We start from the raw sequence: 26,337 nt of genomic DNA on the forward strand, positions 1-26,337 counted from the left end.
TGACAACATTTGTGGTTGGTTTGGAGGAAGTACTGCACGCACACTGGTTACACAGGGTTTGTGGGGGTAGGGGAGATTTTAAAAAAATATATAAAAAAATAAAGGATATTGCATAGTAGGAGGAAGAAGAGGAGGAGCAGGAAGAGTAGGAGGAGGAGGAAGAAGGGGAGGAGGAGGAGAAGAAGGAAGGAAGGAAGGAAAAGGGGAGGGAGAGAGATTCCATTACCCCCTGGTGTCCCGGAGGTCTGTGATGAGTTATTGGCCCTGTGAAGAAGGGATGAGGAGGAGGATGAGGATGGGGATGAGGAAGAAGAGGGGGTATCTTGTCTTGAGCCATCAGTGAAGGGAAAGAGAGGGTTTGTGGCAGCAGGAGACTTCATGGTCCTGGCTATCAGTGTGATGGCCGGGCCAAGGGGTTTCAAATTTCTCTGGCTGCCTTGACCTAGAAAACCACAAAAACAATTGTAGAACCTGTTATAATGTGTAGTCTCAATGTTAAAGACAATGATGTTGTGCCATTCAGGTGTGCTGGGAGACACGGCCCTTAGGAGTGGAATAGTGGGGTTAGTGAGGATGATTCAGTCAATGATCTCTCAAATGATCTGCAGCATTCAATAGTGTAGTTTGATTGAAGGCATCTACTGTAGTTCTCTAACATGAGCTCTTAACTCATGTTAGCCTTGTTGTTATAAGTGTTGCATGATTTTTGTGTGTATTTTTAATTAATTTTGTGCCGTAAACAATATTTACTATAGGATTTTTCAAGCATTTTCCATCCTAAAGCTTCCACAATCTTGAGGAATAGAGTCATAATGCTGCTGGGGCTCAGCAGTGTAGCGTAACCATGACTGTCAGATTGTGTATGCCATGCAGATATGGATAATGCAGATAACGTGGTTGATAATGTGGTGGATGGTGCAATAACGGGCATTTAGTCCAACTCCTGATCATGACCTGTGGACAAATGAGTGTGCATTAAAGCTCGATAACAACACTGAAGCTGTGGACCAATGAGTGTGCATTAAAGCTGGACAACAACACTGAAGCTGTGGACCAATGAGTGTGCATTAAAGCTGGACAACAACACTGAAGCTGTGGACCAATGAGTGTACATTAAAGCTGGACAACAACACTGTAGCTGTGGTCTAAGATGATGGTGACACAGTGAGCAGCAGACAGACAGCGGAGTGTACGTAGAGCAGCTGAGGCAAAACACAGTGAGGGCATTCATACGATGAGGTCATCGTTACCCAAGTTGTTATTATTGGCTTTCTCACTGCCCAGGGCGGGGGTTAGCAGTGATGCTCCTTTCTGTGATTCGCTGAGAGCTGTGTGGGGAAAAAATGGTTTTATCTGTTTCTGGAGAGTTGGGTTACGGTGGTTTGTAGAGAAATTCAAGACAGAGCTTCCTTGCCTATCTGTTACTCGGGCAGCACTCTCAAAGACTACCCATTGAGGTAAAGGAAAGCAAAGGATTCCTGCCTCACTTCATAAAAAAGTGAAAATGTCCCTAATAGCTTTAGATACCAGTACGTCTTTCGGTTTCAGTAAACATCTAGGCGTTTGCTCCGAAGAGAGTTAGGCATTTTAGATAACTTATATTTGAGGGGTACCAGAGTATACTCTGATGCCCTTAACATGACTTTAGACTCTGTAAAAGAAGGGGAAGGTAAAAGAGAGTTGTAAGGTGGAAATTACCAGAGGAAGGGTTATGTGGCTTCTCTGTGGCGCTAGTAGGTCCCCTGGGTTGGGTCTTTCCCTGTTGCTTATCACCGTGTGGAGAGGGGTTGTTAAGGACAGGGGTGGCAGAGGAGGTACTGGGGGTTTTGGAGGGCAGGAGTTGGGGGCGGACAGGAGGGAGGTCCACGAGATGAGAGGAAGCATTTCTAATACTGTTTCCTCCATCTGGGTGAGAGAGAAGAGGGAGGTATACTTTGATTATGGGTACTGGAAACTGGGGAGTCACATAAGGACATACCTTATGGAACATTTTGATGCCCAATTGTTGCTGTCAATATCAACAGTTCATAGACAGGCATTCAAATCCATCTCTTTGGCTCTGAGATGAATGTCTCTGAATGCCTTTCATTGACTGTATAAGATTGTAGTTATTTATCTTTTTAGTGGATTCAGGTTGATTTAACTTGTCACATAATGTAGTTGTACCTCATTGACATACACACAGAAAGTCTTGAAAATATAATTGGAAGGAGTATTTAGAGGGACAGAAGGGGTACAGAGCAACTTTGTGCTGCCTTTCCCTAATGGGAAATTCAAGCACGTTTTTTGCATGCAGTGTTGTCATGCAGACTGTTTAAACCCAGCATTGCCACTGGCTTTAAGTGCAACAACTCTGTAAACCAATGAGATGACAGGGATGAAACATGGAGAGAGATGATTGAGATGACTGATCAAGACGTCATGGTGTGGACACAAACATGTGAAATTATGGATTTTGATGGACACTGCTGTAGAGAGAGAGAGAGTCACAGAGGTTGTGGGGATAGACATGGGAAGAACAAACAGCATAAAAATAGAAAATGGATTGATGAATAGATCAATGGATGAGCTATGGGTGAAAGAAAAAAAGAGTGGAAGAGAGAGAGAAAGGTAAAGTGCAGAGTTGGACTGATACAGTATGGAGGGAAACTGAGCAAAACAAGCAGCCAATCCTCTCACAGCGCCTGAGGTCTAAGCAAAACAAAATCACTGTCATGCGTGGCCTTCGCATTTGCTCTGGCAGAAACTTACGCGCATACTTCCAACTCTGTGGCGGCACCATCCTGTGCCACCACCATCTCCACGATCCAGGGACGTTCTACCTCTCATTGGACTCAAGGCATGCCAGCATGCAGCCAATCACAACAAACAGCTGCGGTTCTCACCCCCCACCCCAGTCCACCCCACCCCTCCCCGCAGCGTAGTGGACATAGCCAAGCGATGACTGACTGCGAATAAAGCTTGATATGATTCAAAATGTCAGTCTCTGTTTACCCAGTGGGAACTGTGGCCATTGAGGCTCATTGGAGCGGGGGTCAGGTCTAGCTTCCAGGTGGCTCTCTGGTGGTGCTGTAGAAAATAATATCACGTTTCATAAAGTATGAATAGGAACGAAGTGCAAAGGTAGCGAAGGTGTTGGGCAGGAAATGTGTTTGACCACAGAAGGTATTTAAAGACAGTGAAAATAGTAGTGTTTTTTGCAACAATAAATAAAATAAAAACAACGTGAAAAGTTAAGTGCTTTAGAATGAGAGAGAGAGTAATCACCAAAAGATGTCTTGGGAGCTCCTGGGAAACCGTGGTTTTTGGTCAGAGAGAGTCTAGGCTGAGTCTTATTGTGAATAGCTGGGGGAGAAAGAGAATCAAGAAGAGATAGGCAGGATTTCAAGTAGCAGCAACATACTCCCTATGTCTAAAGTAGTGATGCTGTAAACCAACACTTTACATAGGCGTTATACCATATTAAAACAGTGTAAAACAGTGTAATATGCAGTTATATCCTCAGAAAACAGGTGTAACAAGGGTAAGTAGCATTTAGCTGTCTGGACTTACACACCTGGAACAATATCATGACATACTCTACATTCTTGTACACTGGAATAAAGCTTATGGACATGCCTGGACATGCATATGGGCATGTAGTGTTCCTCGTTGTTTCATTTGGATGCAATATAAAAGTTCTGGTTTCAAGTGATTACACTGAAATGGCTTACCTGGACGAGGTAGGAAAGGTGCACGGGACATGGGTGGTTTCTGAGAAACAAAAACAATCTACAGTTGGTGGACGTTTTTATTGCCACCAGATCCACAGCCACAGTTCATATGTCAACGCTAATACGCTGCCCGTGCTAAAGCCATGTTTTCGTTTTATGGTGAGGATAGCGTTGTGCTTTGGGCTGTCTCCCCTTGAGTGCTACATCACTGAGGGTCTCCCTTCAGACTTCTAGCGTACCTAACGTGCCCTTCAACCTCCCTTAACGGCAAATACATCAATCCTGACTTCTGCCTGGAAAAGCCATTTCACCAGACAACATTTATGATCTGCTGTCTACACTTCACTTACTGGTACCTGATTTAGCCTAACTGACACACACACACTCTCTCTCTCTCTCTCTCTCTCTCTCTCACTCACTCACTCACTCACTCACTCACTCACTCACTCACTCACTCACTCACTCACTCACTCACTCACGGTAAAGGGCCGTATGACAGTCACACATGCATATACAGTGAGGGAAAAAAGTATTTGATCCCCTGCTGATTTTGTACGTTTGCCCACTGACAAAGAAATGATCAGTCTATCATTTTAATGGTAGGTTTATTTGAACAGTGAGAGACAGAATAACAACAACAAAAAATCCTGAAAAATACATGTCAAAAATGTTATACATTGATTTGCATTTTAATGAGGGAAATAAGTATTTGACCCCCTCTCAATCAGAAAGATTTCTGGCTCCCAGGTGTCTTTTATACAGGTAACGAGCTGAGATTAGGAGCACACTCTTAAAGGGAGTGCTCCTAATCTCAGTTTGTTACCTGTATAAAAGACACCTGTCCACAGAAGCAATCAATCAATCAGATTCCAAACTCTCCATCATGGCAAAGACCAAAGAGCTCTCCAAGGATGTCAGGGACAAGATTGTAGACCTACACAAGGCTGGAATGGGCTACAAGACCATCGCCAAGCAGCTTGGTGAGAAGGTGACAACAGTTGGTGCGATTATTCTCAAATGGAAGAAACACAAAAGAACTGTCAATCTCCCTCGGCCTGGGGCTCCATGCAAGATCTCACCTCGTGGAGTTGCAATGATCATGAGAACGGTGAGGAATCATCCCAGAACTACACGGGAGAATCTTGTCAATGATCTCAAGGCAGCTGGGACCATAGTCACCAAGAAAACAATTGGTAACACACTACGCCGTGAAGGACTGAAATCCTGCAGCGCCCGCAAGGTCCCCCTGCTCAAGAAAGCACATATACATGCCCGTCTGAAGTTTGCCAATGAACATCTGAATGATTCAGAGGACAACTGGGTGAAAGTGTTGTGGTCAGATGAGACCAAAATGGAGCTCTTTGGCATCAACTCAACTCGCCATGTTTGGAGGAGGAGGAATGCTGCCATTGACCCCAAGAACACCATCCCCACCGTCAAACATGGAGGTGGAAACATTATGCTTTGGGGGTGTTTTTCTGCTAAGGGGACAGGACAACTTCACCGCATCAAAGGGACGATGGACGGGGCCATGTACCGTCAAATCTTGGGTGAGAACCTCCTTCCCTCAGCCAGGGCATTGAAAATGGGTCGTGGATGGGTATTCCAGCATGACAATGACCCAAACACACGGCTAAGGCAACAACGCAGTGGCTCAAGTAGAAGCACATTAAGGTCCTGGAGTGGTCCAGACCTTAATCCCATAGAAAATCTGTGGAGGGAGCTGAAAGTTCGAGTTGACAAACGTCAGCCTCAAAACCTTAATTACTTGGAGAAAATCTGCAAAGAGGAGTGGGACAAAATCCCTCCTGAGATGTGTGCAAACCTGGTAGCCAACTACAAGAAACGTCTGACCTCTGTGATTGCCAACAAGTGTTTTGCCACCAAGTACTAAGTCATGTTTTGCAGAGGGGTCAAATACTTATTTCCCTCATTAATATGCAAATCAATTTATAACATTTTTGACATGCGTTTTTCTGGATTTTTTTGTTGTTATTCTGTCTCTCACTGTTCAAATAAACCTACCATTAAAATTATAGACTGATAATTTCTTTGTCAGTGGGCAAACGTACAAAATCAGCAGGGGATCAAATACTTTTTCCCTCACTGTAAGCTACAAAATTAAAATAGCCGCCATGAAAGCGATTGGAAAAAGGATTAGGCTGGGTTTCTGTATAGCACTTTGTGACATCTGCTGATGTAAAAAGGGCTTTAGAAATAAATACATTTGATTGATTGATTGATTGTGAGTAGGCAGAAAGACTATGTCAGCGCGAGCGTGTCATGTGTTGATTTGCAATGTTCTGCATGTCACAGCTGGGCTGTGAGGGTGACCCTCTTAAACCCACGTTAAAGAGTCTCTCAGGCCGGGTGCCGCGGTCAGTCAGGGGAAGCAGACTGCAGTTTTTCTACTCTACTCTGGTCTTATACAGCTCAGCTATGCTCTGCTTCTCACCCTCTCTCACCACCTTTGTGTATTCTCCCTCCACAGTGACAGCAGGAAATAGAAAAATGAGAGGTAGGGTAAAGTTGTAGTGTGAGAATACGTATGCCTGTGGAAGCGATTTAATGCAGAGACTGAGAGTCCTGTAGGTCATAGGTTCTTATGCTGTATGGCCAACAAACACAGCACATACCACTGGCTTCACAATAGGGGTCCGGTGCTTGTAGGGTTTCTGGACGCTTTTGTCTGCAAAACATGAAGAAGATGTAAACAACTGCTATTCTGAGAAGAGAGTGTCGGTAGGTCATCATTTGAAAGTCTGGCAAGTAGGAACAATAAAGCACAAAATGGCTCACATGATATGGATGTTTTATTCTTTGTTCTTGAGCCACAAAGATTTCTTACAGACTTCTTCAAAAATAAAACGAGGAGGTACTGCCTGAACTCTCTGATTTTCATTTTCCTAAGTATGATGTACATACCGCCCATGCAGGTTTGGGAAGTAACTGATTACATGTAATCTGATTACCAAAAAAATAAACTGTCAATGTAATCAGTTACATTACCAGCTGAAATATTGTCATCAGATTACAGATACGTTTTAAAAACTAGATGACTACTTCTTGGATTACTTTTAAATTCAGAAAGGATGTTTGCTCAAAAATAAATACATTATGACACCTTTCTGTTTTCTCGATGGCATTCAATTCAGCATTGAAAAGAAGCCGGTAAGTTTTTACATTTGTTCCACTTGAGCAAGTCTGACCAGAAGTCAGAGACCACTTTGATGACACAAATAATGTGTTTGATGGATCGTTTTTGTCTTCTTCTAATGCTTCTTAAGGGGAAAGTAATCCAAAAGAAACTGAAAGTAATTAGATTACATTACTGAGTTTGGGTAATTCAAAAGTTGCATTACTGATTACAATGTTGAGAGGTAACTAGTAACTATTACATGTAGAAAGTAACCTACCCAACCCTGCGCCCATGTTGGTTTTGTGAATGACAGGCTTGCTCCAGATTCCGCTGCGTTCGTCTTTGTTGGAGCGGACCCCAAACTCATATGGGGTGTTGGGCTTCAGGTTGTCAATCACAGTGTCGCTGGTGGGGCAGGTCTGGTAGATCCACTTCCTGTTCCTCTCCCTGTAGCGGACGGTGTAGTGTCTGCATGGGAGGGACAAACAAGGCACAGTAAACAACATGCTGATTCTTGTACAGTAGCTGTGCATCTTTATGGCAAACTCTAACCTTTGGAAAATTCTGCCTTCTTTTCTCATCGACCAACAAAGCACAGCAGGCGTGCTCCACATTATACAGTATGGGTGGCTATTCCAGCTCTACGGCTGTGGTCTGATGAACCATAGCTATCGTTAATTCTGGCTCCGGTATCTCCGGTCATCTCGTCAGTGTCAACCGATCCCTTTTCATGCCCTCAGGGACTGTCTTTCTGGGTAGCGCTGCCGGCAGTAGCCAAGCCGTAAACAGAAGGAACTGATATTAGCTTTTAATAAGCCACCAGATAGAAGTGGGAACTCTCAGCTGGAACTTAGGTCGAGATTTCCAACGACTCCTCCAACTTACGGAGTGGGGGAAATTCTCGAATGTATTTAAGGTGGAGCATAAATCGAGTGATGGAAAAGTGTGTTTGTGTCCCAGCAGTACAGTCCATGTATTCTCAGTCAACTCCTGCACACACCTGCGTTGGAAAAGATCTCGGTCCATTCCCATGCTCCATTTTCCATAGAAAATAAATGGCACACTTCCTCAACGTTTCTCTACATAACTGTTATGCGTCATAAATCCTCCAAGGTTCAACGGCACAGTACATTGAATGCACGGTATGAGTTTAAATCTAGTCAAGCCTTCATACAGTATGTAATCTTTATACATAGCTAGCAATAACAGCCTGGTATTCAGATCTCTGTGTGCACCTGATTTCAACTAGATCCTTCTCTTTTGTGAAAACCAGATAGTCTGAATGCCTTAACAGTGTGTAACTGTGTTCACCTGTCATCCATTTTGAGCTGAGTGAGGCTGTTTCTGTGGAAGCTTTGGCCTGAAAAATGCAACATGGAACTGGAACCAGATGCCTGGCTGGCGGTGCGGTAGGGTATAACTCACCCGTCTTCCAAACAGTCGTTCATGATGTTGCCTGCTTCGTAGGGCGTCTTCAGGAAGGTTCCCCAGGACAGCAGCACAGAGGTTGGGGTGACGGAGCCAATCACCAGGTGGAGTGGCTTCTCCAGGTTGACCTTTCCTGTGAGGACAAAGGTCAAGGGTAATACACTATATTTGCAACAGATTTGATGACCTGATTTAACCTTTTAGATGCGTAGACAGACTGCCGCATGTACCTGTGCATTGTTTCTTTACGTCGTTGCTCGGGATTGGCTGGACAGCAACAAGATACTTGGGTTCAGCGTCTGAAAAGTTTAAAAATAAAACGTTGTCACATTGATTTCCCTGTCATGGAAAAAGGAATATACCAGAAGGGGGGAAATATTTTCCTGGGCAGTGAAAGAAGGGTTTGGGAAGAAAGTGTCCTGCTGACACTTGGTGAGTCACTACCCAGCCAGGTCTCTGGTGTTAGGGAGATGGACTGAAACTATTCAAATCAGGCGTAAACAGAAACAGAACAGATACACAGATGAAAGAGCTTGACTTCAAGCACAACAGATGAAAACAAACAGTCGTTCGGATGGTAAATTGAAATGCAATTGAGTTGCTTGAACTCCTCGGAACAATGGAACGTTGTCCAACCTGCAGAAACGTTAATACATACCTTGATTTAACTAGGCAAGTCAGTTAAGAACAAATTCTTACAGTAAATTCTCTAAGGGGTTTATATTATCCACCCACAATCTAACAGTTGTCTATTGTTATAATACTCGTCCAAATGCAAACAATGTCTGAGGCTAGCTAGGAGCGGTGAAATATGAGTATGAATCTGGAACACTGTTAACATCTGGTCGCTTGGACTCAATGTGCTATAAAAACAGTGATCCAAAAATATTGTGTTTCTATTGCATGAGAATGGCAAGCTCATTAATGAATAACTGTACAGAACAAAATAGACAGGATGTGAAGGGTGGAGCACTAAGGGCCTGACTAGGTCCTGGTGTTCAATGGATTAACATAGAAGCCAGAGTACTTGAGCTGGCATGCCAGGAGCAGGTTGGCATAGATCGAAGCTGGCACAATGTTAAGGGTGGGGCATTGGACAAATGATAGTCACTTGGTTGCTTAAAATAAAGCAAACTTTTGGGTGTGGGGAAACACTTTAAATAAGTTAAGAGTCAGCACAGAAGAGGATCCCAGAGAGTCACAGTAACACAACCATATCCTATTGGACTAGTACGTGTGTCATTATTCCTGGGAAGGTTCTGTCTACCCTCTGCTCTCTCGTTGGATCCCTCTGGGCTCTCTCATGATGAGGTACTTCCATCAGGTGTTCTGGAGGGGCACCTGAGACCAATTTAACTCGGCTCTTTGTCGTCGTTGTTTTTGTACGTGGAAGGTCACAGCTTGTACCAGTGAGAAATGATGTTTGATCACTTCTGTTGTCTCTCACACAGGTGAAAGGGCTCAAGGAAAAGTGGCTAAAAAGCTGTTCCGCATTGAACAAACAGCGCTCCTTTCACTGATTGGGGAGCCAGCCAAGGGACTTGTTCCATTCTCTTTAGTCTCTGGTTCCTTCTACTCTAACACTTCATAGCCAATGGCCATTGAGACCTTTTCATACGACAAGAGAAAACCTGTTCCTGACCTGCTCTCATTTCGTGCCTGTCATGCAATCCAAACAGATCAACACAAAACAGCAATAAAGGAACCGTATTTGTTTGATTTAATTATGAAAGCACTCCAATGTTTACTTTAACTCAAGTGATTTTAGTGAGTGGGAGTATCAAGAAAAATAAGTAACAGCGTATCATTCGAATTCTAACATAAGCATGTGGTTTCACGCTCAATAGATGTTCTACACAAGCTGTAAGGTAGTCTTCCACTGACCCTGTGGTGCCCTGCTAAGGTGCCGTAGTGGGCTGGGATGCTGGGATGTTGAAAGTATCTCATGAGAGGCTGTGGTTGATGATGAATGGAACCCATTGAGCTGCAGGAAAGGGTTTTAAAGAGGAAAGTAAACACTGTGGTGCGCTTAGTGTAACTCCTGCCCTTTTCACCCTGTTTGGAGAATCTCTGTGCTCTACAAAGACAGGTTGCTAGGTTTCTCAGAGGAACGGTTTCTCCCCTGGGTTATCTACTGACGTATGTTGGAGTCACAATATACACTGTTATGTTATGACTATCTGATGAATACCTTAAAGTCAATAGGTTAGTGTGTGCGCGTGAGTGTGGTCTTACCATAGACTGGTCTTACCTATCTCAGTCTCGTAAGGCTCTCCGTTCTCAGGCAGCTGGATGAACTGTTTAGAGAACATGCTGCTGCCATAGCCCAGGATGTAGCCCTCCAGCTTGGTGTCAGGGTTGGGCCGGACAAACTTCATCACGATGGTGTCGCCCGTAGCGTTGATGCGAACCTTCATGTTCTGTCTTCTCACTGTTAAAGGCCAACAAGTAGAATAATACAGTTGAATTGCATTGTGGTTATGATTAGTTGAACTGTGAGGCATTGCACCTAAAGATGCTAGTGCATTCCATCACAGCTAACCTTCATCACCTCACATGAACATGAGCAGATTGCAAATACTGTGCAGAGCATTTGTGAATTGCATCTATAAGTGCTGCATTTAAGAAACTTCTGGACACAGATTAATTTAGGGGTAATTGCAAGATAAACATCAGCCTCTCCCCAGGTACCCAAGGGATTAATCAAATAGGATTGTGTTTGTGGTTTTCAGGAAACAGACTGCAGTACTCTTCAACTGCAGCCAATATTACCCTGAACGCATACAGGAGATGGGATACTTGATTCCCCCATCAGTCATAACATTGGACTATTAGGATAAAACCAAAGTACTTTAAACCCACTGACATCGTCAGGCTTGAGGGAGTGCGTAAGCACAGGAGAGGTCAAATTAGAAGGTGAAATGCAATGGAGGATGTAACTTTTGAAGGTTGAGGTCCAAAGAGTTCAGAAAAGTCATTATTAAAGAACAGAGGCTAAATAGCTGTCTGGGAAATGTCCTAAACATTAGTAATGGATCTCATTTAAATCTGGTAATAAGGCTCTTTAGCTTTGGAAAAGGCTTTCCCTTGTCCACCAGGTTCCCATTTCCCACCATGCAGGAACTTGACTGATTCAGCTGCTGGGTTAAAGAGGCTGTTTAAATGCTAATGAAAAGCAGGCTTAAAATGCCACATAAAGGGGCTCTAGATGGTGTTCGGAAAAGGATGTTATGGCAGTTTTTTGTCGTCACACACATCAATCAACAGCCGCCGTTTTAATGCCCATGCAGGCAAGAGGCAAGGCAAGCGTTCTGGCACTCCAGCTAACCCTAATCATCACTCAGAGCATTAATTAGGTTTTAACGATAACCCAATCACTCCCATTCACAGAGCAAACTTGGGATGAACCTTGGATATAATATTGGCGCATTCATTATCGATGACCCACAAACCTCTTCAATCAAATCAAACTTTATTTGTCACATACGCCGAATAGAACAAGTGTAGACTTTACCGTGAAATGCTTACTTACAAGCCCTTAACCAACAGTGCAGTTCAAGAAGAAGAAAATATTTACAGGGGTAGACCAAAATAAAAAGTAATACAATAAGAATAACAATAACGAGGTTATATACAGGTGGCACTGGTACCAAGTCAGTGTGCGGGATACAGGCTAGTTGAGGTAATCTGCACATGTAGGTGGGGGCGAAGTGACTATGCATAGGTAACAAACAAACAGCGAGTAGCGGCAGTGTACAAAGGGGGGGGTCAATGTAAATTGTCCGGTGGCGATTTTATGAATTGTTCAGCAGTCTTATGGCTTGGGGGTAGAAGCTGTTGAGGAGCCTTTTGGTCCTAGACTTGGCGCTGCTTGCCGTGCAGTAGCAGAGAAAACAGTCTATAACTTGGGTGACTGGAGTCTCTGACAATTTTATGGGTTTTCCTCTGACACCACCTATTATAAAGGTCCTGGATGGCAGGAAGCTTGGTCCCAGTGATGTACTGGGCCGTTCGCACTACCCTCTGTAGCGCCTTGCGGTCAGATGCCGAGCAGTTGCCATACCAGGCAGTGATGCAACCGGTCAGGATGCTCTTGATGGTGAAGCTGTAGAACCTCATAAGGAAGTGTAAAACAAACAAACAACCATATTTGTGTGGTGGTTTTGCGGAAGTTGCCAGGAACTATTGGTTTGGAAGAATTTAAAAGACCACTGGGTTTGCTGAATCAGAACAACATTGTGCAACTTTTTACACAGTGTGAGTGAATTAACTGTTTACATGGATACTTGTGTCCATTTCTCTTCTCCGCTTAACCCCAAAGAGTAATCTTGAATTAATTTCTCTTCTCCGTTTAACCCCAAAGAGTAATCTTGAATTGTTTGGAATATAATTGGAGGGGGGAAAGGATGTTTTGCTTGTCATGTTTCTGCTTTCGAAGATCATATTTCTAGTGGCGCCTTTGATTCTAACTGTCATTAATAAACGTATCTCCCCTGGCAACGTGACATAACCTCTGCTTACCTCAAGACTCCTGTCATGTTATTGCTGACTCCCTTTAATTTAACAAGAAGGATGTTTTCAGTCTCTGGCTTCATAGCTGCAAATCCATAAGGTTTTATTAAAGACACCCTAGACTTACAAGGACTGTAATGTGTTTTCCTGTGTTTATAGAGGACCAGATGACCACTTCACCCGTTGTGGAGACATACAGATGAAGAGTGATTCTAGCTACAAGGGGAGAATGTGGAAGACATTATTATGTTACATAATACCAATAAATGTATACTAAAGCTTATGGAAAGGCATACTCATCAAAAATGCAGGTTGACGTTTATTGTCATCAATCTTGCCCTGGAGGCAGAACTGAGAGATTTCCGCCACACCCTTAGAAAAAAGGGTTCCAAAAGGATTATTTGGGTGTCCCCATAGGAGAGCCCTTTTTGGTTCTATGTAGCTCTTTTGGGTTCCCTCTGTGGAAATGGTTCTACATGGAACTCCAAAAGGTTCTACCTGGAACCAAAAGGGTTCTGCATGGAACAAAAAATGGTTCTCCTATCGTGACAGTCGAAGAACCCTTTTGGGATCTAGATAGCACCTTTTTTTTCCTAAGAGTGCAGCTGCAAAGTCATAATTTAGCTATATTGTAAAAATGAATGGGGGAAAATTAGATTATTTTGGGGGGGGGTCTTAGTTTAAGGTTAGGGTTAGGCATAAGGGTACCGTACTAAACCACAAATTACCTCTATGTCCCGCAGCATAATCTCAAAACTTTTACTTGAGCGACCAGTGTGGGGTTAAGGTTAGGGTTAATGTTAGGGTAAGGTTTCAAATCAGATTTTATGACTTTGTGAGTATGCCAGCTACACTCTTAGCACCTTTTGTCTATCTAGAACCTTTAAGGGTTCTTCGGCTGTACCCACAGGAGAACCCTTTGAATAACCCTTTTTGCTTCCAGGTAGAACTCTTTTGGGTTATATGTAGAACCCTTCTACAGAGGGTTCTACATACCCAAAAGGGATATATATGGAACCAAAAAGGGTTCTCCTTTTTTCTAAGAGTGTGAGTGTAGTGACCACTCTGCAGAGCTGCCTCCATTAAATGAGTCATACCAATAAATGCCAACCTGCATAGAAAATAGCCCCCTCATGCTGGAAAGCTTGTTAGCTATGTTGTGTTCTGTTGTCAATAAAGTTATCCTGCTCTTGACTAATGTTTCAAGTTTTACATGTTTAATGTCACATGCACAAGAACAGTGAAATGCTTTGCTTGCAAACAACAATGCAATAATCAATAACAATGTAATACTAGAAAAAGCACACAATAAATATGAAGAACACAGTAAGTAAGTAAGCATACTTATATACAGGGTCAGTTCCAGTACTGTACTGTATTTACAATGTGCAGGGATACTGGTGTGATGGAGGTAGATATGTACAGGGGTAAGGTGACTAAGCATTAGGAAATATAATAAACAGAGTAGCAACAGCTTGTGCGTGTGTGTAGAGTCTGTATAAATGTATGTGCATATTATGCGTGAGTGAGCAGATTATGGAGTGAATGGGTGTGTGAGTATGCATAGAGATAAAAGGTCAGTAAAGATACAAGGTTAACTCAGAAATTCCTTGTAGCTATTTGGTTAGCTATTTATCAGTCTTATTGCTTGGTGATAGAAGCTGTTCAAGATCCTGTTGGTGTCAGACTTAATGCACCGGTACCGCTTGCCGTGCGGAAGCAGAGAGGATAGTCTATGGCTTGGTTGGTTGGAGTCTTTAACTTCTCTAGGGTAGGGGGCAGTATTTTGACATCTGGATGAAAGGCATGCCCAAATTAAACTGCCTGCTACTCAGGCTCAGAAGGTAGGATATGCATATTATTAGTAGATTTGGATAGAAAACACTCTGAAGTTTCTAAAACTGTATGAATGATGTCTGTGAGTATAACAGAACTCACATGGCAGGCAAAAACCTGAGAAGAATCCAACCAGGAAGTGTGGAAATCTGAGGTTTGTAGTTTTTCAAGTGATAGCCTATAGAGTATACAGTGACTTAGGGTTCATTTTGAACTACCTAAGGCTTCCACTAGATGTCAACAGTCTTTAGAATGTTGTTTCATGCTTCTACTGTGAATATGGAGCGAACAAGAGGGCCTGGAAGTTGATGAGTGACAAAATGTCATGGGCTCAGAGGCACGCACTCACGTGAGCGTTAGCTGTGTTCCTTTTCTTTTCTGAAGACATTGGAATTGTTCGGTTGGAATATTACTGAAGATTTATGTTAAAAACGTCCTAAAGATTGATGCTATACATCGTTTGACATATTTCTACGAACGTAAATACAACTTTTTTAAACTTTTCGTCGTGACATTTGTGTGCGTTTTCTGCATTTGGAGGGGTGGACTGAACGCACGAACAAAAAGGAGGTATTTGGACATAAATGATGGACTTTATCGAACAAAACAAACATTTATTGTGGACCTGGGATTCCTGGGAGTGCATTCTGATGAAGAGCATAAAGGGTAAGTGAATATTTATAATATTATTTCTGAGTTTTGTTGACTCCACAAAATGGCGGGTTTGGTTTCGTGTCTGAACGCTGTACTCAGATTATTGCAAAGTGTGATTTCGCTGTAAAGTTTTTTTGAAATCTGACACAGCGGTTGCATTAAGGAGAGGTGTATCTATAATTCTTTGAATAACAGTTTAATATTTTATCAACGTTTATGATGAGTATTTCTGTAAATTGATGTGCTCATTCACCGGATGTTTTGGGAGGCAAAACTTTTCTGAACATTACACGCCAATGTAAAATGGGTTTTTTGGATATAAATATGAACTTTATCAAGCAAAACATACATGTATTGTGTAACATGAAGTCCTATGTGTGCCATCTGATGAAGATCATCAAAGGTTAGTGATTAATTTTAGCTGTATTTCTATTTTTTGTGACGCCTCTCCTTGCTTGGAAAATGGCTGTGTGGTTTTTCTTGTATAGGTGCTGTCCTAACATAATCTAATGTTATGCTTTTGCCGTAAAGCCTTTTTGAAATCGGACAACGAGAAGTGTATCTTTAAAATGGGATATAATAGTTGTATGTTTGAGAAATTTGAATTATGAGATTTTTGTTGTTTTGAATTTGCCGCCCTGCTATTTCACTGGCTGTTGAATAGTGTGTCCCACATACCCCAGAGAGGTTAATGATTTCCCAGGCCATCCTTTCACACCGCCTGATATAGATGTCCTGTATGGCAGAGAGCTTGGTCCCAGTGAGGTACTGGGCTTCCCGCACCACCCTCTGTAGCGCTATGCGATCGAGGGCGGTGCTACTGCCATACCAGGCAGTGATGCAGCCAGTCAAGATGCTCTCAATGGTACAGATGTAGAACTTTTGAGGATTTGAGTGCCCATGCCAAACTTTTTCAACCTCCTGAGGAGGAAGAGGTGCTGTCGCGCATTCCTCACGACTGTGCGCGTGTCTTTGGACCATTTTAAGTCTTTAGTGATTGGGACACAGAGGAACTTGAAGCTCTCGACCTGCTCCGCTGCAGCCCCGTCGAAGTGGATGGGGGTGTGCTCGCCCCCTCCATTTCCTGTAGTCCACGATCAGCTCCTCGGTCTTGAGGTAGAGGTTGTTGCTCTGGCACCACACAGCCAGGTCACTGACCTCCTCCCTGTAGGCTGACTCATTGTCGCCGGTGATCAGGCCTACCACAGACGTCTCATCAGCAAACTTGATGATGGTGTTGGAGTCGTGCGTGGCCACGCAGTCATGGGTGAACAGGGAGTAAAGGAGGGGACTAAGCACACACCCATGTGGGGCCCTCGTGTTGAGGGTCAGCATGACGGAGGTGATGTTGCCTACCCTCACCACCTGGGGTCGGCCCGTCAGGAAGTCCAGCATACAGTTGCAGAGGGAGAAGTTCAGACCCAGAGTCCTACGCTTGGTGACGAGCTTAGGTGTTGAACACTGAGCTGTAGTCAATGAACAGCATTCACACATAGGTATTCCTCTTGTCTAGGTGGGTGAGGGCAGTGTGGAGAGCAATTGAGATTGTGTCATCTATGGATCTGTTGGGGTGGTATGCAAATTGGACTATGTCTAGGGTGTCTGCGATGGTGGAGTTGATGTGTGCCATAACCAGCCTCTCAAAGCACTTCAAGATTACAGAAGGGAGTTCTACAGGGTGGTAGTCATTGTGGCATGAAGCCTTAGAATTCTTGAGAACAGGAATGATGGTGGTCATCTTAAAACATGTGGGGATTACAGACTGGAACAAGGAGAGGTTGATAATTACAGTGAATATGCCAGCCAGCTGTTCTGCGCATGCTCTGAGAACGCGCCCTGGAATTCCGTTGGGCCCCGCGGCCTTTCGGGTTAAAGACCTTTCTTATGTCGGCCTCAGAGAGCGAGATCACCCAATCCTCTGAGACGGTGACGGCCCTCACACCCGGCCCTCACACCCGGCACAATGTTGTTGTTGTCAAAGTGTGCATGAAATGCATTGAGTTCGTATGATAGAGAGGCATCGTTGATATTAAGAATTCCCAGTAACTAAGTCGTCTAGAAAAAAAATAGATTTTTAAGCATTAGCAGCAGGCATGTTTGATTTGGCCAACTGTGAGTCTTCAGGAGACAGATTGTGTGCGATCATCAGTGTCCGTCTTCAGTCTCTTAAGCTATCTTTGGGTTGTTTGTTCTACAGATTGGCATTGGCATCCTGTTGCCTTCTCAAATGGTGGGAAAGCATGGAAGGTTCACACTTAAGACATGTGTAATCATGCATGCTGGTTTCTTGGCACGGATGTGCTGTTTCACAGTTGAAGGCATTCCAACTGCAGCTGATTGACCCAAGAGCAGAACTCAGTGTGAGGCTGATCACAAGTGAAAACAGTTGGTTTGGTTACATGACCCTTAAAGTGAATAACAGCCAGCCTTCAGGGTATTGCGCTGAGGGAAAAAGTCTAGCTAGCATCTAATCCTTTGGCAGACTTTGAGATATGTTAGTCATAAACAACTTCTCTTCCAGCAATATCCCATATCGTTGTGTTTGTTTGTTTTGTATATTGAATAAGGAACAAACGTCACTCAAACCAAACCGTGAAACCCTTACAGTACATTCTGTTGTGGAACATGGTCCTCCCATTTCTCCCAAATTGAGCATACCTGTACCTTCTTAATTAAAATGACACAGACGTCTGTAACAAAAGTCCCCTAAATCTCCAGACACTACTTTTCTAAATCGATTCTCCAGGAGCATTTTACCTCATGGCTATATGGAACATAAATCGTCCCTCATAGCTTCTCTGGGTTCATATAGCATATATTGTCCAGTCACATTTAGATGGACTTGATCTCAACGGTCTACAGCTGTTGATTCACTCCATAACTGCAGGGGCTTTCACTGGCAGCACATACTGTATAAGCACACGCATGGACGCATGTTGAAATACCCACACATGCACTCCTACTGTATTCTCTTTGACTGTGTGTCCATCTGGCATGTGTCCAACTTCACCCTTTCATTCGTAGAGCTTCCCATCCCTCCTCATCCAGCTACAGTAGTGGGGCACAGCAGCCCCTCCTCTTCACCCCCATCCTCACCAGAGAGACCGTAGTTAAACAGCTTGAAGGTAGGGTATATTTGCACCGAGCACTGTAGCACAACTGATGAGTGGCTTGTTGTGAGACTCTGAGCCGTCTCTCTTTCATCTCCTCTAATGAAGTATGACCGTGCGTGAAGAGCTGGGGGCACAACCACAGCTTCAACATTCTCCGAGCTCAGACACTCAGGTACACACATGTTTCCCGTTTACAATGTACCCCCACCACCCCCGCCGCACGGAAAGCAAAGCAAGCACATGTATGTACTCAGGAATATACACGTAACACCTCAACAATGTGCAGAAAGCAGACACCGCCGCGCGGAAAGCAAAGCGGACACTTGAATGTTCTACAACATGTATTGTTTAACAAGAAGCGTCTCTGCCTGAGATTGTGGTGTGTGCAGAGGGGAGATGTTGGCCCAAGCCTAACCAAACCCCTCCCAGCTGTGTTAGAGTATCATTGATAGATACCGCCCCGGACACCGCAATCACAAGGCTACATCCTCTGGGAAGTCCACTGGACAGCAGCAAAGTTATCATTAGGATAAGATTTCTAGTCAACAAACAGATTGGCGCTCACATAGATTAACTTTTTAATCATGGGAACCTGTCCAAGAAACACCCCAAGACAACCAACAGGCAGAGATAAATACATACACACACACACACACACACACACACACACACACACACACACACACACACACACACACACACACACACACACACACACACACACACACACACACACACACACACACACACACACACACACACACAGCTATGTCCTACTATACTTGTGAGGACTTTTTTGGCATCAACAATTCATTCCCATTAAAATTCCTATTTTACCTAACCCTAAACCAAACCCTTACCCTAAACCTAACCCTAATTCTAACCCTAATTCTAACCATAAAACTAACCCCTAAGCCTAAAATAGCCTTTTTTACAAGTGAGAACTGACAAAACGTCTTCACTTCTATGAATTTTTGTTGTTTTACTATTCACATACACACTGTTGCTAAAAAAAAATTGGGATATTGGCGAGTGTTTGCATGTGAACTAATACAGTGTATCGATCATCCGTTGTTTTTAGCCTGACATTTCCCTTTTCATTTCTAGGAGACTAAATGTATCATATTGCATAACTACTATATGTTTAATGGGACAATCAGTACGCTGCTGAACGTCCTGTAGCTCAAACAGTTCATCATCATCTGAACATGATCTCTAACAAGAGGCAAGCCAAGCTCCAATCAGACATTACAATTCTACAGTGAGACCAAAAAGCATCAGAACAAAATTCAAGGAAACATAATCTATGTACTGGTAACAACCAAACTTCTGCTGTTCATTCCGTTTTTGTGCCAAACTAATTCTTATCTTGCACAGCTACAGGTTGCAAGACAGATATACAATTGGTTTTGCACCTGAATCTAAATGCATTGCATTTATGGTCAATAAATCACTTGGATGAAAGCGTCTGCTGAATGGCATATATTAGATTGTTATTTTAATGAGGATACCATTCACACTGTGGTTTCGCTGCAGTCAAGTCTGCACAACTCTACACATTATGCAATGTCGTAAACATTTTGGTCAATACTTTTGCGATAAGTTCATGGGACTTTACAAACTGGACCAGCTGGACCATGAAACCCCTACTCGTGTACACATTGCAATTTGGTTTTGGCAAGCTATTTCTTTCTATACAATGTGAATGGCATTAGGAGAACACATGCAAAGTCAGCAAAACATTTGCATTGTGCACAATGATAAGCATCAACAACACCAAAACACTTTCCATCACACATGCATTGGCAAAAACATAATATGCATGCTCAAAACTATACATAAAACATGTAACACAAAACCCATACTATCCAGAAACTCAATACACCTGACTTTACAGAACGGCCAATCTGTGCACTTGCCTCTAATCCTCTGTGCAGGGATGCAGTTGAGGAGAATGGATCCGGAGAGGAGCAGGAGAGAGACTCTGAGGAGCATGGTGCCTGCCATAGAGCTCTCTGGACAGGGATACTGGACAACTTCACTAAGGTAGCAGCTCAATTTAGGACTTGTGCAGCTCTCCGTGGAAACACTGTGGAGTGGAGAGGACCACCGGACCACGAAGCATCTATACTAGCAGGATAGGAGAGGGGTGGGGGTGGGAGGGGACTGGTGATGTCACAACCCAACCCCAAACACATTATTCCTAGGTGGGTGGCTAAATGTGTGGAATCTCCCTGAAATGTTTCCCTCTATTTGTTTCCCTCCCTTCTTTTTTGTATCACCCACCCGGTTTCCCTCTCCCCTTCCTCCTCCCCTCCTCCTCCTATGTGTTATTATTTTTTATTTATATTAATTATTTATTTATTTATCCTTTGTTCAACTCAAATGCTATTGCAATGTAGATTCCAGGAGGCGCCAATGTGGTGGGCAAAACAGGGTGGTGGCACAGGAGGAGCACAGGAGTGGCACCCTCGCTCCATCCTAACCTATGGCCTTAAAGTTAAACTCATGCAGTGTAGTTTGTATAGCACACTCCCATCCCCACCTCTGCCCAACATGTGCACACTGTGCAGACTAACCAGTACCATGTTTTTAAGCACTTTGCTTTTGGAACGCACTACACAACATCACAGTACATTCTCTCTGAGCACAAAGGACACGGGTGGAGCAGCGCCAACGGGTCTCCAAATCCAACCTCCACTGGAGCTCTTTGGGAGGCAGTGACCATGCTCTCCCGCCAAGAAGTCCAGCCCCTGACATAGAGGAGGTATGAGGGGCGGTAGTACAGAGGAGAGAAGGAGGAGGGGATGGAGGAAGGGAATAAGAGGGGTATCCACACACTTCCTTCAAGCTGATTAAGTTAGGAGCCCCATCCAACCAACACGTGCCATCACATGCGACAGGATACGGACTGGTGGAGACAGTTGTTCCAGACAGAGCGCCTGCCTGCTCCATCCCACAGGAACTGAATAAAGGCGTATTCATGATTCATGCTGCCCTCCACTAAATCACCAAATCCAGATTTTACACAATGGACAAATTAACGGGTGACTGACTGACCGCCAGAAGAATGAATAACTGAAACCAAAGCACACATCTTCTGACTTAAAAAAAAAGAAAGGCTGTTAAGGGAAAAATGTAATGTTGAAACTAGGGAAAGACGTTAACCCCTCGTACTCATTGGACCATTCCTGCCAGAGACACAGTGACCAACAAGCATTGACACGCAGGTAACCAAAGTCAACACCCAAGCTGAGGGGCGGACAGGGACCAAAAATCAGCCCTGGCATTTCTAATACACCAGATCACTTTTTTCCTTGTGGCCCCCACACCAGACCATTTCTTCCTGGAAGCCACCATTATTAGCCAGATAGTGATCATTTTGTGTAAAAAAGGTTTGGCAGGCCCAGTAGGCTAAATGGACAGACCCATCTGCCATTTGCCCGAGATGCCAGATGTCCAGTCCACCCCTGTACAGTTGTGAAACTTCAGGCTCCTTTTTCATCCTCTTGACTGCGAACAAAAATGGTGTTATTGCCTGACCGGAGTTTGTCCCCAATAAAAAGTTTTACCTCAGAGCACGTCTCTCACATTGTTCTGCCAATTAGGATAATGTCTCAGTGGTTGAGTGACCCATTAATGTTTAACTCTGACAGTAAGGTACAGATCGTTCTTGTGTTTGTGCATGTCTTATAGGGGTAGATCACAGTCACTATGAACATGTCACTGCTAACGATGCTAACGGTGGTCATTAATTGATGTGACTTATTGTTTTGTACATTGAGTTCTGAATATCAAGAATCACTTGAAATTTGTGAGAAAAACATAGGTGTTTATTGGCTTCAGATAATAAACCCCTGATTGTATTGTTGTTGTTGTTGTTTTGCTTAATTGAGCTCATTTAGACTATTGAACAAAGTGTTTAAGCCCACAGCTTGATTCTTTGTAAATCATCATTAAAACAGTACGTCAGTGTACGTACATGCCCATACAGTATCTAACTGAATCCGACCACAAAAACAACCCCAAAACATTATCCTTCTGGGAATCTGAGAACGAGTTCCCACAGGCTCAAATTGATAGGAGCTGTTGTTGTTGTGAATGGGAGTCTCTTAAACCAATTGAAGCGTTTCTTCAGCCAAAGCATCCCAGTCTTCAGTGGTGCAGAGTGGGAGCAGCACCTGCACCATAACACCATGATGACGAAACCACTGGAGAGGCTGGATCGCTCTCCAATCCACTGACAAGGTTGCTCAACTTAAATAAGAAACCTCTTTTCTATTCTATACTCTATTTGAAAGGAAAGCCATTCTCTCCTCAATGGCACCTTTGTTTCCCTCTCTCATGTCTGGGCAGAGTAGGTGACGAGAGAGACAGACAGACAGACAGACAGACAGACAGACAGACAGACAGACAGACAGACAGACAGACAGACAGACAGACAGACAGACAGACAGACAGACAGACAGACAGACAGACAGACAGACAGACAGACAGACAGACAGACAGACAGACAGACAGACAGACAGACAGACAGACAGACAGACAGACAGACAGACAGACAGACAGACAGACAGACAGACAGACAGACAGACAGACAGACATACATACAGAGAGAGATACATACAGAGAGAGATACATACATATACTGTTGGGATGATGGTGTACAAACGTTCTCCCGTGACTTAACTGTAAGGAAGTATTCCCTTTCACCCAGAGATGTCCAAGCTGGATTACTACACAGTGCCTTTCCTCTTTTCCTTTTCAACACAACTAACCTATGGGTCTCAGGTGGGTGAGGAGAGGACAGCCTTCCAATTGGTGGACTTCTTCAGTTCACATGGACCAATCAAAATGCTTGCTGCCGGCTCCAACACCTCTGCTGCCCTCACAGGTAAGACTAGCTAGCTGCAAGCCGAACTGAAGCATGCTGACGCCTTTAGGGTTAGCTAAAATGCTAAACATTGACATAAACTGTATCCCATCTAGCCATGACCACGCTCTGTGTTGAATTAGTCATCTCTGGAGTTCACTCATTGTTACTGTATACTGCAACTGGGCCTCCAATCCACAGCTGTTTAGTGTTCACCCATGGCCTCAATAACACACAAACACTACAGGAGAGGTTCTATATCTCAACTTGATGAATGTGGGGAGTAAATGGATTGCCATGCATTGGCTGCTCTCTCCATGTCTCTGCTCTGTGTCTTCCATCTCTAGTCTCTTGTTAAACCCACAGTGGTTAATGGGCCACAGGAAGACCTACTACAACCAGATCCTGCAGGACCCATAGATCAGCCCGCCTTCATCCATCAGCATGGGATGGGGAACCTCTGTTTCTACTACTCTTGTGGGGAAAGTAGAGCATTGGGTTATATGGGTCAGAAGTTCTTCCTTGTTCTGCTTCAGTAATCAAGATAAGTTGTTCCTCTTCCAATGTGTTATCACATCTTAATGCCCTGGACATCCCACTCAGCAATGCTGTCATATGGCGAAGGAGAAGGCCCACATGTTCAATGTCCTCCGCATCCGCGTCCTCCGCATCTGACCATGAATCCATTTTGTTGCTCCCAGCCTAAAACATGAAACGCCCGTGCTCAGGTCAAAACAACGCTGGTCTGACCAATCGGATTCCACGCTTCAAGATTGCTTCGATCACGTGGACTGGGATATGTTCTGGGTAGCCTCAGGCAACAACATTGATGTATACGCTGACTCTGTGAGAGAGTTAATTAGCAAGTGCATCGGAGATGTCATATCCGCTGTGACTATTAAAACCTTCTCTAACCAGAAACCGTGGATTAATGGCACCACTGCTTTTAATCATGGCAAGGCGACCGGAAACATAACCGAATACAAACAGTGCAGCTATTCCCTCCGCAAGGCAATCAAACAAGCAAAGCATCAGTATAGAGACAAAGTACAGTCGCAATTCAACGGCTCAAACACGAGACGTATGTGGCAGGGTCTACAGTCAATCACAGATTACAAAAAGAAAACCAGCCCCATCGCGGACATCGACGTCTTGCTCCCAGACAAATTAAACAACTTCTTTGCTCGCTTTGAGGACAATATTGTGCTCCTGACACAGCCCACTACCAAAGCCTGTGGGCTCTCCTTCTCCATGGCCAACGTGAGTTAAACATTTAAACATGTTAACCCTCGCAAGGCTGCTGGCCCAGACGGCATCCCTAGCCAAGTCCTCAGACCAGCTGGCTGGTGTGTTTACGGACATATTCAACCAATCCCTATCCTAGTCTGTTGTCCCCACATGCTTCAAGATGGCCATTGTTCCTGTTCCCAAGAAAGCTAAGGTAGCTGAACTAAATGACTATCGCCCATTGCACTCACTTCTGTCATCATGAAGTGCTATGAGAGACTAGTCAAGGATCATATCACCTCCACCCTACCTGATACCCTAGATCCACTCCAATTTGCTTACCGCCCCAATAGGTCCACTGACGATGCAATCGCCATCACACTGCACACTGCCCTATCCCATCTGGACAAGAGGAATATCTATGTATGAATGCTGTTCATTGACTACAGCTCAGCATTTAACACCATAGTTCCCTCCAATCTGGTCATTAAGCTCGAGACCCTGGGTCTCGACCCTGCCCTGTGCAACTGGGTCCTGGACTTTCTGACTGACCACGCCCAGGTGGTGAAGGTAGGAAACAACATCTCCACCCCGCTGATCCTCAACACTGGGGCCCCACAAGGGTGCGTTCTCAGCCCTCTCCTGTAATCCCTGTTCACCCATGACTGCGTGGCCATCCACGCTTCCAACTCAATCATCAAGTTTGCAGACGATACTACAGTGATAGGCCTGATTACCAACAACGACGAGACGGCCTACAAGGGAGGAGGTGAGGGCCTTCGGAGAGTGGTGTCAGGAAAATAACCTCTCACTCAACGTCAACAAAACAAAGGAGATGATCGTGGACTACAGGAAACAGCAGAGGGAGCCCATCCACATCGACGGGACAGTAGTGGAGAAAGTGGAAAGTTTTAAGTTCCTTGGCGTACACATCACGGACAAACTGAAATGGTCCACCCACACAGACAGCGTGGTGAAGAAGGCGCAACAGCGCCTCTTCAACCTCAGGAGGCTGAAGAATTTTGGCTTGTCATCTAAAACACTTACAACCTTTTACAGATGCACAATTGAGAGCATCCTGTCGGGCTGTATCACCGACTGGTACGGCAAATTCACCGCCCTCAACCGTAAGGCTCTCCAGAGGGTAGTGCGGTCTGCACAACGCATCACTGGGGGCAAACTACCTGCCCTCCAGGACACCTACAGCAGCACCCCATGTCACAGGAAGGCCAAAAAGATCATTAAGGACAACAACCACCCGAGCCACTGCCTGTTCACCCCGCTATCATCTAGAAGGCGAGGTCAGTACAGGTGCATCAAAGCTGGGACCGAGAGACTGAAAAACACCTTCTATCTCAAGGCCATCAGACTGTTAAACAGCCGTCACTAACATAGAGAGGCTGCTGCCAACATACAGACTCAAATCTCTGGCCACTTAAATAAATTGACTTAATAAAGGTATCACTAGTCACTTTAAATAACACCACTTTAATAATGTTTACATATCCTACATTACTCATCTCATATGTATATACTGTATTCTACACCGTCTACTGCATCTTGCCTATGCCGCACGCCATCGCTCATCCATATATTTATATGTACATATTCTATTCATCCCTTTACATTTGTGTGTATTTGTGTGTATAAGGTAGTTGTTGTGAATTTGTTAGATTACTTGTTAGATATTACTGCATAGTCGGAACTAGAAGCACAAGCATTTCGCTACACTCGCATTAACATCTGCTAACCATGTGTATGTGACCAATAACATTTGATTTGATTTGATTTTTGCTGGGGAGCTGAAGAGAAAACCATTGAGGAGTTGTATTTCCTTTAAAG

The 26,337-nt window shown here is 44.1% G+C and overlaps 1 protein-coding gene across 22 annotated transcripts in view; it reads right to left on the reverse strand.

Moving 5' to 3' along the window:
• LOC106574775 (target of Nesh-SH3) overlaps positions 1-20,580 on the reverse strand; it is a 32,805-nt gene extending 12,225 nt beyond the window's left edge. For 5 of the 22 annotated variants that reach the window (XM_014150835.2, XM_014150833.2, XM_014150832.2 and 2 more), the window contains exons 1-12: positions 20,315-20,501; positions 10,532-10,711; positions 8,511-8,579; positions 8,278-8,413; positions 7,130-7,320; positions 6,350-6,402; positions 3,714-3,753; positions 3,268-3,345; positions 2,995-3,069; positions 1,699-1,905; positions 1,251-1,328; positions 227-442 (exon numbers count right to left, since the gene is read on the reverse strand). In XM_014150835.2, coding sequence (XP_014006310.2) covers positions 227-442; positions 1,251-1,328; positions 1,699-1,905; positions 2,995-3,069; positions 3,268-3,345; positions 3,714-3,753; positions 6,350-6,402; positions 7,130-7,320; positions 8,278-8,413; positions 8,511-8,579; positions 10,532-10,711; positions 20,315-20,402 — 1,411 coding nt within the window. In that variant the 5' untranslated portion in view covers positions 20,403-20,501. Of the gene's footprint in view, positions 1-226; positions 443-1,250; positions 1,329-1,698; positions 1,906-2,994; positions 3,070-3,267; positions 3,346-3,713; positions 3,754-6,349; positions 6,403-7,129; positions 7,321-8,277; positions 8,414-8,510; positions 8,580-10,531; positions 10,712-20,314 lie in introns of all 22 variants that reach the window. The other 17 variants (XM_045697983.1, XM_045697981.1, XM_014150846.2 and 14 more) reach the window with 8 other exon arrangements.
• Between the last annotated feature and the right edge of the window lie 5,757 nt (positions 20,581-26,337).

Source organism: Salmo salar, chromosome ssa16 (genome assembly GCF_905237065.1).
Source record: "Salmo salar chromosome ssa16, Ssal_v3.1, whole genome shotgun sequence".
Classification (NCBI taxonomy): Eukaryota; Metazoa; Chordata; class Actinopteri; order Salmoniformes; family Salmonidae; genus Salmo; species Salmo salar.